This window comes from Aspergillus neoniger, assembly GCF_003184625.1.
Source record: "Aspergillus neoniger CBS 115656 unplaced genomic scaffold BO87scaffold_67, whole genome shotgun sequence".
Classification (NCBI taxonomy): domain Eukaryota; kingdom Fungi; phylum Ascomycota; class Eurotiomycetes; order Eurotiales; family Aspergillaceae; genus Aspergillus; species Aspergillus neoniger.
In genome coordinates, this window is record NW_020291195.1 from 78,283 (window position 1) to 93,301 (window position 15,019).

The 15,019-nt window shown below is 51.5% G+C and overlaps 3 protein-coding genes across 3 annotated transcripts, besides 2 other annotated features; 1 reads left to right on the forward strand and 2 right to left on the reverse strand.

Moving 5' to 3' along the window:
- Positions 1–147: part of a sequence feature (Protein overlapping with rRNA (BO87DRAFT_322134, PYH28483.1) was converted to a misc_feature.) that runs on past the window's edge.
- A 27-nt stretch (positions 148–174) lies between these two features.
- Positions 175–259: a sequence feature (Protein overlapping with rRNA (BO87DRAFT_322134, PYH28483.1) was converted to a misc_feature.).
- Positions 260–517: 258 nt separating this feature from the next.
- Positions 518–8,735, reverse strand: BO87DRAFT_451435 (uncharacterized protein; the record flags this gene model as incomplete). The annotated part of the gene is made up of 15 exons (XM_025628465.1): positions 518–562; positions 620–938; positions 981–1,084; positions 1,135–1,412; positions 1,452–3,937; positions 3,986–4,116; positions 4,155–4,763; positions 4,822–5,151; positions 5,313–5,728; positions 5,801–7,895; positions 7,926–8,156; positions 8,187–8,208; positions 8,248–8,306; positions 8,346–8,667; positions 8,701–8,735. 15 exons carry the CDS (start codon positions 8,733–8,735, stop codon positions 518–520), a joined length of 7,482 nt encoding a protein of 2,493 aa, XP_025473962.1.
- A 2,157-nt stretch (positions 8,736–10,892) lies between these two features.
- Positions 10,893–13,777, forward strand: BO87DRAFT_381335 (isochorismatase family protein family). Its single transcript, XM_025624507.1, has one exon. The coding sequence runs from the start codon at positions 11,086–11,088 to the stop codon at positions 13,582–13,584; it is 2,499 nt and encodes an 832-aa protein (XP_025473963.1). The 5' UTR covers positions 10,893–11,085; the 3' UTR covers positions 13,585–13,777.
- A 290-nt stretch (positions 13,778–14,067) lies between these two features.
- BO87DRAFT_451448 (uncharacterized protein) lies at positions 14,068–14,759 on the reverse strand (the record flags this gene model as incomplete). The annotated part of the gene is made up of 2 exons (XM_025628466.1): positions 14,489–14,759; positions 14,068–14,412 (listed from the first exon to the last, which is right to left on the reverse strand). Exons 1-2 carry the CDS (start codon positions 14,603–14,605, stop codon positions 14,068–14,070), a joined length of 462 nt encoding a protein of 153 aa, XP_025473964.1. The 5' UTR covers positions 14,606–14,759.
- Between the last annotated feature and the right edge of the window lie 260 nt (positions 14,760–15,019).

A 15,019-nucleotide genomic window follows, 5' to 3' on the forward strand; every position in this document is an offset into this window, starting at 1 on the left:
AGACCTCATCTTTTCTACATAATATAACAAATTCGACAGAGCAAAGGGGAACTATAGTCCTAGCAGCTAGGAGCAAAGATAGAGAATGTTTTGCATCATGAAAAGTCGAAAAAGAAAATGATAAAAACATACAACAGAAGGGATTCGCTGGTGGTCACCCACCCAACTACTAACCTCCCGGCGTGTGGCTTAAGTACGGCTGAGCGGACGGGAAGCCCTGTTTTCCACACCCTGTGGTCGTATGTGCTAGTTCATACATCAACTATATTGATAAGGAGAATGTCATAAAAGGTTGGTATGAGTGTTCCGCTTCCTGGTGGCTCCCTATCGGCAACACCAGTTTGGCAGGGTGCTGCATAGTCTCGACTCATCTATATTCATATCTTAAGAGCACACCAGAATACATCTTTATGGCACTGTCCTGACATTAGGCAGTGTCTGGGCTGTCCGACGCGACTAAATCCCTTCTCCAACCATACACAATGCACGTCTAACAAAGATTGACGACTGGCAGTACCTATTCCTCCAACATCCTAGCGAGTTCCGCGCCCCATCCACTGATCTGTGCTTCCGTGTCAGCCATTATAAATGGTAGTAGAAATGGTGGAGTTGAACTTACCATCGAGGGCAACATCATGGAGAAATGGTTACCGTCGGCCCGAACCACCGTTATATCGTCCAGAACCTCGTTCCAGCCAAAACATCCGTCGTCAGTACGATCATTCAGAAACCAGTCCACGGCTTTCTCGTCTTCGGGCAGACATGCTGGGCGAGGCACTCCTTCCTGCTTGTCCGCACCCTCTTTCGCGGAGATTAGCACTACCTGCGGCATCTTTCGTCCCGGTAGCCTGCGCACTCGATATGATCGCATCTGCTGCCGGGCCAAGAAGAAGTGATCATTCGTCACCAATCGGCCTCGGCGGTTTGGTCGGAACTCACTTCCGTTCCCTACGCGCACCTACTCGATGGAATCCAGAAACTTGACCAGGGCATCGGGGAAGTAGCGGACGAATGTCGGATATGCAGTGTCGATCAAGAATAATTTCTCGACGTGGTTGCCGTCTTCAAGAAGTTGTCGTGCCGCCTCAAAGGCTAACACGCCACCAACGGAATACCCACCTAGTAGGTATGGACCTTCGGGCTGCCGGCGCTTGATTCGCCCGCGTAGATGGCAGCGAGTTCCTCAATGGTTAGCGGCTCATCCGGATCAGGCTTGCTGTGCATGAATGGACTATTGAGCGCGTAGACAGAAACGTTGTTAACGCTACCGAGCAACGGTCCCAGACCGCCGAACACGGTTCCAGACCCAAAACCGTCTGGGGCCAGGAACAGATTCCGTTTTCCAGACGCAGAAGTTCTTCGGTGCAAGAGCATAGAGGTTGCCTCGGCCAGGCATCGCCTCTCCGGTTCAGCTGTCATCCCGCAGATCACCCGGACAGTACGAGACTCACGACTGGAGCTTTCAGACCAGTCGACATGGACAAACCCAGCATTCTGTAGGGCACTTCTCCAGGTCCACGGGCTTTGCAATGCGTGTGTGCGGTCATCATCTAACTGCAACCACCCATCCAGCAAGCCCCAAACGAGTTCGTACCACGCTAGCTTTTGCGTTGGCTCTATCAGCGCCACGCATCCATCGTTGGGCCGCACCAACTTTCGCATATTCACTAGGCTGTTCTGCAGGTTGCGCGTCGCATGAACATAGCTGTTAGATATCACGACGTGGCAGCGTCCCAGCAGGTCCACGGGAGGGTCTTCCTCGATGTCATATTGGCGGAACTCCAATCCTTCGATGTCCTGTAATGTCGCTTTCGAACGCTCCAGAAGTGTCACAGAAGAATCAGACAATGTGTAAGTAAAACACAGGCCGCTGGCTTGAAGCTGTGGGAGGAGATGCCTGGCGGCGCTGCCGAATCCAGCGCCGATTTCGAGCACCCGAAAGGGTTCGCCGGATGTTCTAGCCTTCATGGCCGTGGAGGAAAAATCGCCAAGCACCCGGTTGGCCGCAAGAAGACCAGGATCGTTGGCATAGAAGCTCTCAAGAAGCTCCCTACCCTTATCGCTATCACATAGGATAGAGGTAGCCTCGGCCTTTCCGGTAAGGCACCCAGCCAGTTGCGGTCCGAGAAGATCCAGCATGTCATGTGCTGATGTGTACTGAGGATAATTCGATATGAGCTCAGTGCTCAGCTCCTTGGCTGATTTATCTTGTACGTGAGGCACGGGACCCCGTATAAAAGTACCACCGTGCTTCTCGACGAGGCCAGCTTCTTCCAGGATCTCCCATAACCGCGATACCTCTCTTTCATATTTCAACAGCGTGCCATGTAGTGGAAGGAGCGTTTCTCCTTGACTGAACTTCTTGAATGTGCATCCGAGTTTCTCGAAGGCTTCGAGGATGTACGCTGTCACAACGCTTAGTTGTCGTGGGTATACATTGTCCCAGAAGCCTGTCAGCTGGACCTCTCTTGCATGAGAATCAAAGCCGCGGCGAACTCTCTGGAAGACTGCATGGATTAGCTCTGCGTTATCCTTCGTTGGTATCTGGTTCATGTCCTCATCCTGAGTAGTTGAATGACCGTTTGGAGTTACCCCGTCACTCATCGCAGAATTGGTATTTTCTGATGGAGATACAGCAGCGGCCTGCGTTGGCACGCGTCCCGAAACATGCGCGATAAGATCACAGAAGGACTTCACATCTGTCAAAGAAGCAAAGTCGGTCGACGAGATAGTCAAATCCAGTGCCTCATTGATGTTGCTGGCTATCTCCGCAGCGATAAGCGAATCGGCGCCGAGCTCCTCAAGCTGGGAGCCCATCTGAATATCTGCCACAGGTACGTCGAGAGACCGACCAAGTATCTGGATAGCGGTCTTTTGCCAGTCAAGATTTTCATCTTTAGCAGTCTCTGAGACATGTTCTGGCCCCAGAAGAACTTCATCGTCCTGGCCTCCCGTATTGGTCGCGTCGCTGCCTACCCGGGCGGATATCAACTCACATAGGGAGGCAACGTCTGTAGCTGCAGCAAAATCATCGACAGAAATATCGATTTGAAGAGCATCATGGATACTAGCCAATATCTCTGAGCTGATTAGCGAGTCGACACCGAGCTCCTCGAGCGAGGCACCCTTGGTCACTTCTGCGACAGGAACATCAAGGGTCCGGCTTAGCGTCCCCTGTACTATTTTGAGCACATCTGGTGAACCTGTCTTGATTCCATTGGCCGTCCTAGAATTTGTGACAGGGTTTGATCCCGTTGGCTGCCCGGACCCAGGTGTTTCAGCAACTTGCGATGGGCCTGTGTGACCGTTGACCGTTGAATTGGGATCCGCGCCTGCCAGCAGCTTGGTTAACGTGCTGGTGGAGATCCCTGAAAATTTGATGTCTTTGGCAAACAAGACTATTTCCATCGTCTGCGCATCGAAGGCCAATACATCCAGTATAGCCTCGTTGGAGCTCTGCCGGACAATCTGCGCATATACCCTGTAATATCTGCCTTCAGGGAGCTTATTCAGAGAGCCCACAGACCCCAAGCTCATACAAATATAAGCCTTGCTGTCATCCTCGTCACCAAATATGTGTAAGCAATTGATATATGCACCCGGGACTTTGAGGAAGCTGTTCATCACAAGAGCATCAACAACGTTGTCGTTGGGCGTTCTAGCCACGGTATTGAGTTCATTCACCGGTATGGAGATGTCCGCTGCGCCCTCGGTGCCTTTTCCAACCAAATGCCGCAAGCCGCGGTAAGCAGCTGCGTGCTTCACCATATTACCGAACACTTTATATACCATTGCACCGCGCAAAGCGTCCGTGTCCGGATCATTATCGAGTAGGTTTATCATGCGGGTCCACTTGTCTTTCATTTCTTGTTCTTCCTCAGCCTTTCCACTGCTGTTGTCTCTGAGTGAGATGCTGCCAATAGCGTGCAAGATTGACCTTTCATTCTTGGTGGAGGTGAACTCAAAACCCCACGTGTACGATTACTTGTTTGTCAATGTCAACTTCACGGAGCGCTGCGTATCCAAGCTCAAGGGGGCCTTGAAATGTATGTCGTCTACCACTATGCTGGACGTTATGTTATTGTTCAGTAATAGGGCAACAGCATGTGCAGCCAGCTCCAGATATACTGTGCTGGACATATCGCGGTCCCGACCACGACGTGGCCCTTGACGAGGTCTTGATAGCGCCTACTGTGCATGTCGATAGTGAAAACCGACTCGCCCGCCTTCTGGGTGTGAGACTTGTCTTGCTTTATAAACGGACGATCAGCGGCATCTCTCTGACAATGAGGACAAACAGCAGGATGTTCTGGCTCGTTCTCGCCATTCTTCTTATCTCTGTCACCAGACAGACCGTGGTAGTCCAGCCAGTGCTTGTGCTTTTCGAAATGATAGGGTGGCATGGCCACAGGCCGATAGCTTGTCCGCTGACATTGGTGGAAAAGCCAATATTGCACGTTTGTCTGCCCGGTCTTCCACAGCGTGACCGTGGCATCGGCCAGTGATCGCACAAGATCCCTCCCATTGATGCTCAGGAAGGTGTGATTCCCTTGAGCCGGGGCCTGTGGCAACGCGCTCCGTGCCATCGCGACTATGGGGCCATTTACGCCGGCTTCCAGGAATGTACACGCACCCAGACGGTCGACTATACGTGACATCGCTTGGCCAAAGTATACAGGCTGACGGGTGTTGCGGGCGACCACGTTAGGTCCAGGACCCGTCCAAACGGTTTCGTGGCAGGATTCGAAGGGGAACCTTGGCTCCTGCTCAGGAGTATTGGGTAAGCGATTGTTGAGCCCAGGTATTATTTCATAAACTTACCTGAAACTGTATCGAAGCCGATATCTTGGCGCACTCATTGACGATCGTGTCCGCCATGCTGGAATGATACGCATACATGCCTCTTAAAACCTTGAACCGGATCTTCTCGCCGCTGGCTTTCTTCTCGACTAGATATGATTCAAGGTAGTCGATGTATTTGGTGGGACCAGCAACAACATAATTGTTGGGCCCATTGTAACACGCTATATCCAGCTTTATGTCTGGGTAAATCTTGTAAAACGGCTCTAAGTGCCTTTCTGGGGTTGTGTTAGTACCGACGAGGTCAGCCTCGATTGCTACCATGGACCCGGGGTCCTCGCCCCAGAGCTCCTGGATAATGGCTGCACGGCCTACGTGTTGTTAACAAGTCTCAGTATAAAGAGTCGGGTGAGTTTCAGCTTACTGATATAGAGTTATGTCAGCGAAAGCCATGAGCCGGAAAATATTGTTCAGCATAGGGTCTGCGGATCCAAAGACGCAGTGAGGAAAACGTACCCAGATACAATTTTTATGCCTGATTCGAGTGTTATGGCTCCTGAAATTGCGAGTGCAGCCCACTCGCCGAAGGAGGGGCCGCAAAGAGCCTGGGGCTTTACCCCAGAGTCAATCCATGACATTCCGCACGAGTACTGAATCGCGAACATGCTAATGTGCCGGAGGATGAGATCAGCTCCGCCTTGGATTCCCTGAAGGATAATTGGGAAAAGACTGGGGAGCCCAAGCGACTGCATCACATCCTCGCACCGGTGCAAATGCGCTCGGAACAGCAGGCTACTCTCATATAGTGGTCCGGCTGAAGGTACAGTATCGCCATTCTGTCCACTGAAAAGATGCACGACAGGCTTTGGTTTTGGTGAGGGGACAATATGCTTCTCTGGGTCGGATAGCTGGGATTGTATATCGCTCACTGCATTGAGTACAGGCGTCAGCTGTTAACCTCTAGAAAGCATTCGAAGAATTAGGTATGTATGTCTCTTACATGAAGTCCCTGATGTACAGAAGAGATGTCGGAGCTGACGGTTCTGCCTCGTCGCCAAAGCAAGAGACAGGTGAGGGAACAACTCAGGAGCAGGTGATTCTTCGATAATCTTGCGACTCAATGTATTGCAGTACGCCAATAGGCTGGCACGTGAAGCAGCGGAAATGAAAACAGGCCAGGTAGAGGCAGATGGGATCGTTGGCGATGCCAAAGATTGCTGACGAGGCGGCGGCGCAACAACAGCGCTAGCATTATTGCCCGAAGCACCGTAATTATTGACCACGGCCAGGCGCTTATTATCGCGCCATTCACTCGGAGACGTCGGGATAGCCATTCGATCAGGCTCAAGGGCCGGAATATTTGGGTTCAATGCATGTAGTTCAGCCTGCCCCAAAATCTTGCCGTGTTTCATCATGAGCAGCACCTTGATCAAAGATACCACGCCCGAAGCTCCTTCAGCATGGCTCACGTTGGCCTTGACCGCACCAATATTCAAGATTGATGGTCTGTCCTTTCCACCGAATACCTCCCGAATACCCTGGGTTTCGACAGGATCGCCGGCGCGCGTGCCCGTTCCGTGAGCTTCGACATAGGAGACATCTGCTGGCTTGACTCCAGCGCGTCCCAGCACATCTTTGTATAAAGCCACCTGGCTCGCCAAAACAGGGTTGGTGATGCCGGTGTTGTTGATGTTTTGGTTGTTACCGGTGGATAGTAGCACACCTTGAATGTTGTCCCCATCTTGTAAGGCCCGTGCCAAAGGTTTCAAGATGACAACGCCAACACCCTCCCCACGGCAATACCCATCAGCCCGCGAATCGAAGGCCTTGCAGGTTCCTGTGTCGTTGATGAACCCGCTGGCACGCAGCGCGTCAGAGCTTTCCATGTTCAAAAGTAGATGGACACCACCCGCGACGGCCTGCGTGCACTCACCAACCTGAATAGCACGGCAGGCTTGGTGGATAGCAACCATAGCAGATGAACAAGCCGTATCAATAGTATGTGAGGGTCCTGTCCAGCCAAAATAATGACTCAATCGGCCAGCCACAAATGATCGCATCATGCCCAGTCCTGTGTAAGGTAAGTGGGGATTGCTCGCCAAATGTAAGATGTGGTCAGGAGCGCTCATTCCGACAAAGAAGCCAGTTGTTTGGCTACCTGGGTCGTGAGTTTCTCCCTGTTGCTGGCACGGTCCAAAGTAACCCGCCGATTCGAGTGCGTGGTATGCAGTTTCAAGGAGCACTCGCTGGTGCGGGTCTGAAGCAGCGGCTTCCCGCTTGGATCTCTGGAAGAATTGATGATCGAATGAGTCGATATCAGACATAAAGCTTCCCCACATATTGCCATCGCGGACCACGCCGGGGAACCGCTTCTCGTCTACCTCGCGCACTATACTCTTGCCCTCCAGGATGGCCTGCCAGAGATCATTCTCCGTATTCCCAGCAGCTGTACGACAAGCCATGCCTATCACCGCAATTGCATGCTCGGGGTAGTCCTTGTAATCCATAGTGGTGGGTTGATATGCTTGTTTGCGGGGAGTGATGTATTTGAGCATAGGGTGTCGTACGGGCTCGTCGGCCTCGAGTTCCAACACCCGCACTACCGCTGCGTGATCGGTTTTGAAACTGGCTATGTGGTCCCACGCCAAAAATGCCTCATCTGGACTGATGTCTGCGATTCCCCTCGATATAGAGGCCTTGTTGAGCCTTCGCATTGCTGACTTGCTCTGATCCCAGACGCCTGTTCCCTGCCAGCCAGTCCATAAGATAGCCATGCTGTTATCACCCTGGCGCCTTCGGTGGGCTGCCAGTGCGTCTAGGAAGGCAATGGAGGGCGCGTATGCCAACTGTCCTGGGAATCCGACAAGCTGTCCAACTGAAGAAGTAAATACAAAAAAGTCCAGAGTGCCGGGTGGGAAGAGTGAGTCGAGATCCAGGCTGCCGATCACTTTCGGCGCTAAGTTGTCTGCAATATCGGTAGGAGTGCATCGCGTCAGCGTATGGTAACCTGCGGTACCGGCTGCGTGAATGACTCCCTTTATCGGTGGAATACCCAGGTCGTTGATGGCTTGGTTTAGTGTCACATCAGCGTTGGGCTTGCTGATATCAACAGCCAGCACATGTACCGAAACGCCCACAGCCTTGAGCTTGGCAATACGGGAGCTTGGGTCCGCGCTATTTGCCTCAACTGGCTTGCTGTCACTGCTTGGTGGAAGGCCACGGCGGGACACAAGTACTATGTTCTGGGCGCCTCGCTGCGCCAGCCAAGTTGCTGTTGCCAGGCCTATACCTCCGGTGCCTCCCGTGATCAGGTAGGAGCTGTTTGCATGTAGCTGAAGTCCCTTCTTATCACTGGGCTCATCCGTAAAGGGTTGAAGATAAGCGACCCGTGCTTCGCCTTCGCAGACTCTGACCACATCGAAACCCTGTGCGTACTTCACTGCGGACAACGGAAAGAACCCGCGGTCGTCCTCGAACAGGCCGCCAAAAACCTCTGGGATTTCAGTCTTCAACATCCGCGACAGGCCATGCAGTGGAGCGTATACGAGGTCGCTTATGCCCCAGTCCTTTGGAACGATGGAGAAAAGCTTGACTGTCTCGCTCTTAGCGGAAATGATGCGATGATAGAGCTGTTGTGTAACGTTGATCAAGCTGGCGCATGCTTGAGTTGCGGCCGCGTATATCTCTTCCTTACTCTTGACCGTGGGTGGGATATAAACGACAATAGTCCCGGGGGTTATCAAGGGGTCAATTTTCATTGCATCACCGGTAACGACAGTGGTGATACTCTCGTTAGTAAGCTGCGTCTGGTACGCAGAAAGGCTTCCACTCTCCTTGTCTGTGACCACGAACACCACGTTTGCAATGCTCAACGGCTCTTGGGATAGTGTGGCGGGTGACCATGTAAGCCTGTGAATCAACTCGGTATTGGCCATGATTGGTTATTCTATCAACAGGGTTGCTTTCTAACGAATAAATGAAGATAATAAGTATGTTCACAACATTCCAAGAAGGTAGGCACTATATTTCATCAAGTAATGAATCAGATTGGAAAGTCTATGTATGTACTGACACGGCATAGGAAAATTTCAAATAAACTGATAATGGCATTGCAACTCGAGTATTTATCTAAGGCACTGATGCCCACCCCCTGAGCATTTCTACAGTCAAGTTGCGTTCGCGATAGAGTTTCCGGCCTGAAAAATACACTACACGGCCATGATCAACATGCCGAAAGGGCAAGCATAGAACGCCCGCTTCTGCTGAAGATAAGCATCCTCGATACATCTATTCTGACGTGAGTCTTATTTAATTTCATTCAGCCTGCGGGGAGACGGAAATGGAAGCCCTTTGAGTTTGCTCATAAAGTCAATTATTTTGGAAGCTCCTGTATGCTCTCATCCTGGCCAACTACTTACGGCAGACCTATGAGGTGCTGAATATTGCCAGAGACAATCTAATTTCAGCTGAGCCATTTTATATAGACTTCCAGATCGACGTACCTAATGGGGAAGGTCACAACTTATAAGTCATAATTCAGCTACGCCAATGGGAAACAAAGATATCAACTGCGACAGGGCTGACTTGCTTGGTTGGCTGCACAGCAGAAAGGCCGCCGGCATTCAATGCCCTTGTGACACCCCTGGAGGCCTTAAAGATTGGTAGGTCCACCCCGAAAGTCGAATATCGCCGCGGATGATGTGAGAATTGAAGAGATTCGAATTCCTGGAAACTGTTTGTGTAAGGATTCCCTTACCTTGTGTTGCCAATCCCAAAGCCCTAAGACTAAGATCCGTGAAAAACGATACGTGACACTGCAGGATTATCTGGAGGCCAATGGCTCGCGCTGGATGCTGTGAACCTAAAAGGCCCAAGTTACAAGTCAACATACGGCTTTCAAGATACGTACTAGACCATCTGATTGTGTTTTCGATGGACATAGGATCGTAGGTTCCAACTGCTACCAGTTTATCCCAATCTTCATTACTGTAGCGCTTTGCACCCCTCACCCCTCTTTTGCAGTATAGCTCTCATCATGTATTGGTATATTTTATCATTGTGGTCACACAGCACATGTCGTTCATTCCCAGGTCGTGTAACATGGGTATATTTTCTACCATAGCCCCTTGCTTTGACTTTCTTCAGAACAGTAGAGTAAGCCCGCGAACAAGGTCCCTGCCGGGGTGGAAAGATAAGATTTTTCCAGTGGCCAGTCAGCTATCGGTATCCCACTTTCCCATAGATGATGTTCGCTAGTTGAGGGATTAAATAGGAGGTGGATCCTAATTAGGCCCCCGAATCCACAGCTCTTTCAAATCCGGAATTCAATGAAGTACTTACCGGCATATCCCACGATGAGCATGAAGTGCTAGATATAGGTGGTTCCAGATAGGGTTGCACTATCTGGCCAGTTATGATAAGCACGTGTAAGATTGGACCAGCTTCCCAATTCACTAGCATACGCTTCCATCGCGTACATATGAATGGCCTGGCCTGTAATTCATACATTTGCACTCGTCTTAATAGTAAAAGGTGATGGTTCTGCATGCGTTTTGACTATACGCTTATAACCGCAGATCCAGGTGGATGTAGTGAGGATGTGCTTGGACTAATGGGGATGGAAGACTCCGGACGAAACGCCATCTTAGATGACGTAACACTCACTGTTTAGTCAGTCTATCAAACCATTCACATAAGCCGAGGTCGACTTTTAGGAGCTGTGTCGATGATGCTGACGTATGACGTTTGCTGGAAGACCACCTGCCATGAGTTCCGACTGGAGTGAACTAAGACTTGAGACCAGGGGCAGGGAGGGTTGGTGTGTCAATAGTACTGCCACGAGAGCAAGCCGGAAGGAAATAATGGTGTGTAGATCCTACCTAGGGGATTGATAGTTCCCTAGTAGCGTCTATTGTGTCCTTACATGTATAGGGTGAGTTCGGGGAACAGTGCGGGATAAGCCGGTCGGCGGAAAAGGGTTCCGAGCAGCAGTCACGAGATTGCGGTTCCGGCCCCGCTGCCTGAGGCTGCTCGGCAAACAGGCCAAACAATCCCCGAATTCCCCCCAACATCTTCAGCTTCACAACTTCTTTCTCAGCTCTTCTCTCGCTGCTGCCTCTTCATCCTTTCATCCCCGTCCTTCTTCATCATCCCCCCTTGCTCATTCTCATGCACTTTGGCCCACTCCCCTAACCTTGGCCTCCGACTGTCTCCCCAGTCGATCTGCCGTCCACACCGCATCGATTCCCCCGCTCCTGTCCGCCTCCGAATGACCATGTGCAGACAATGAGTTTCTTTGCTCAATTCACCAACCTACCCGCGATCGCCACCGGAAAGGCCCTTCTTTTGCTTGACTTCCAGAATGACTTTGTACGACCGAATGGCGCGTTGCACGTCTCCAACACCGCCGATTTTCTCGATCTCTTGCCTCAGCTTGCGACCGCCTTTCGGCGCAATGGTGAGGTGGTGTGGGTGCGTTCTCATTACCAAGAAAGACAGCCCTTGATCAGCCCGACAGACGCACAGGACCTCATCGTGCTCGGTCGCATGGACCGAGAGACCAGAACGCAGACTCCTGACGAAGATGCATTCGCTCCCTCCGCCGCCGATCGTGCCGGACCCGTTGATGAAGAAGCCTTCCTCTCTACCGACTCTCCACGATGCTGTGTTCCCCAATCGACTGGCACACAGTTTCCGGCCCCAATCCTGGCTGCCATTGACAACGAGGCGGATATGTTGGTCGACAAGTTTGAATACTCCGCCCTGCAGGATGAAGGCCTAATTCTGTACTTCCGCACGAGATTTATCACCCAATTATATCTCTGTGGGTCGCTGTCCAACACTTCTGTCTACGCTACAGCCCTTGATGCCGTGCGCCATGGTTTCACTGTAACACTCATCGAAGACTGTCTCGGGTTCCGCAGTTTTACGCGCCATGAGGAGTCGATGCGCCGTATGGCTGACATCTTCGGAGCCAATGGTATTACAACTCAGGAATTATTTCAAGAGCTGGACTGGGAGGAGACAGACGAGATTGCGCGCAAAGGAAGCCCGCGCCCGTTGCAGTCAGTTACTCCCGCTGGTATCGAAAATGTTTTGGATGAACTAGAGGTGAGACCGAGCGCCTCCCCCACGACGAAGGAGGAGAGCCCAGAATCAGGATCAAGCGGCGGCCGACGCCGCAGGATTGATGATATTTTGGCGGAGTTCACCGATAACGAGGATGGAGACCTGAAAGAGCTAGCTTCCTTGACTCGTTCACGTGCTCGATATGGGGCTTCAGCTCGTGGAGCGACGCCCGGTGGGTCGGGGGAGAAGAAGGTTCGCGCTCGAGTGCGACGTTCAAAACGGCCAGATGCAAAGACAGAATCTGCGTCTCGGTCGGACAAACGACGCAGCGGCAAGTCCAAGAAAACCGATATATACCGACCGGGCGACGTGATCGGAGAGGGAGATTCCCGTATCATCTATGATCTTGATTTACCAACCGAGGCCTTCGAGAAGATCCGCGAGGAGGTGTCATGGCAGAAGATGTATCATCTGTCAGGCCAGGTGCCCCGTTTAGTAGCGGTGCAAGGCAAAGCATTAGAGGACGGATCGATACCTATTTATCGCCATCCGGCTGATGAGTCGCCACCACTGCAACCCTTCACGGCCACAGTGAACAAGGTCCGCGCGATTGTGGAGCGCATTCTTGGGCACCCGTTGAACCATGCGCTCATTCAGCTCTACCGGGATGGGCAAGACCGAATTTCCGAGCATTCCGACAAGACCCTTGATATCGTCCGAGGTTCCTCAATCTGCAATGTTAGTCTCGGTGCTCAGCGAGTCATGGTTCTCCGCACCAAGGGCGCCGCAGAAGGTGGAGAGTCGGGCCGACAGACACAACGTATCCCCATGCCCCACGAATCGCTGTTCATCCTTGGAGATGAGACAAACCGGCGGTGGCTTCACGGCATCCGACCGGACAAGCGGCCGGAAACGGAGAAGTCGATGGAAGAGCGCGCTTACGAGGGGCAGCGCATTTCCCTGACCTTCCGTCACATTGGCACGTTCCTTAACCCAGCCGGCGACACCATTTGGGGCCAGGGCGCAGTGTCAAAGTCACAGGAGCAGGCACAGCCAGTAATTCATGGAGATGCAAGCGAGACGGAGCGCATCATCCGGGCATTTGGAGAAGAGAACCACGCGACAGAGTTCGATTGGGAGCAGGTGTATGGAGGCGGTTTTGACGTGGTCAATTTTGTCACGGCGGGTACAACCAAACTCATCCTTGGACCGGATGCAGTGGCTAATCTGCGGGTGCGACTGTGCCTGAGCGAGAATGGAATTCGCTACGAAACCGAGTCAATGCCTGCGCGCGCCCCAGAAAACGACATACGGCCACTTTATATTGCCGCTGACGGAACCCAAATAGCTGGTGACGTCACCGTCTTGACCCACTTTGCGCAGCACGCCGCAGAGCTAGTGCGACCAGAGCTTGATGCCCTACGCGGGGGAAGTCATCTGGCGGCAATCGACGACCTGCTGGCCGGTTGGCGCGACTCACAACGCCAGGGAACTGGCGAGTTCGATTTGACGCGGTGGGAACAGGCCCTGACCGGGCAGACTTACCTGGGCGGCGCTGGGTTCAGCATTGATGACTGCGCGCTGTGGCCCGTTCTGAGGGAAATTGCGCGGTCGACAGCACTGCTCTCGGACAAGCGCTACCCAAACCTAGGCCAGTACTATCAGCGGGTGGAGAAGCGCGGGCTGGTCAAGGCGGCGTTGGAGGAGATGGAGTGAGCATGGGCAGCGGATGGTGGCCTTATGAGACACGACTAATGAGCTGCTTTTCTTTTGCACGATACCATCTACAAGTATAATTAATCAAATGTTGGCAGTGGAATGGGATCCTCTGCAGATTCCGGTGGGCATTTGTTCGATACCTATTACATGGCGCAGTTGAGTGAGTATCATGTTGATGTAAATAATATAATATGGGTAATTCTACACTAGCTATCTAAACCGCGGAGAGACCAACTCATGAGCCAGGATAGTAAGTGTGCTGCTTTAGACCATCAAGCTAGCTCATGATATCTCCCAGTAACCGTCTCACAAGCCTTTGACGGTATACGAGAGGGACAGCAAAGGCAGAACCTTCAGCTAGGCGGGAGTTGCTCTAAGTATCACAATCAAGAAGAAAAAGGTATTCTCATCAGTTCGTTCACAAAGTCCAGCAACGGGAGAATAACCCTAGGATAAGCCATGCCTGGTCCTACCAGTCATTCAAGACTCTGCTGTCTCTGTTTTATCAACGTCATCTAGTTCTGCGAATACTCCGTCCAAGAGTATCTCTGGGACAATAACTAATCGCTGGGAGAGGTTCCCAAGGGCACGAAAATGGTAGATGGACGAGCGATTCTCTAACATAATCTTCTCGATTGGGGGGAACGGGCCTTTGCAGTGTTCCTCATGGATTCCACAGAGGGAGAATACTCGAGTGAAGGCATCTGTATTAGCAAGTGCCAAGACTGCTTTAACAGCTATGAAGAGTGACTGATATGGGCTGTCGATGTAGTCGCGATCGGCCTCTGGGTGAGTAAAGTCGAACTTGATGCCGTACACCTTCATCTGGGGTCGCTATGTCAGCTTATGGTGATAGGGTAGAGTTCAATAAGAGGCAAGACAATGGTGAGGAGTAGGATACCAGCGGTGTCTCATGACGAAGCGTGGTCTGTATGCCCTTCGAGTAGAGGGTTTGGTCAATCAAATTATCAATGATGTTACCTAATAGGGGGTCGTCGTAATTGATGTTGGTTGACATTCTGGGTGGGGATTGAAGAGGGGAGAGATAGCATGGAGGGAGGCATAGGCATCCAGCTACCAGAGCTTCACGGGGTGCTCGTGTAAGGAAAAGTGGTATTTAGGTCTACTTTTTTTCCCATATGGAAATGAAGAAGGAGCACACTCACTTCCGAGATAGGATGTGGAAGGTGCCATACTCCATGATAATGGTAGGCTGCGTGATCTGATGTGCCTCGACAGCGACTGTTGGCAGCCTTCTGCATATTACAGTTGATGGGGATCTATACATGATAGAGTGGATATTCTTAACCTGTATTTTAACCGTTTGGCTGGATACAGGTTAAAATATAGAGGTCAGGTATAGATATTATAGATTAATAAAAACATATGAGGTATTATTATTATGTAATTTATATATATAAGTTATCTATTT

Excerpts from the sequence above, each read along its gene's own strand:
- BO87DRAFT_381335 (XM_025624507.1), top strand. The coding sequence starts at position 11,086 with ATGAGTTTCTTTGCTCAATTCACCAACCTACCCGCGATCGCCACCGGA.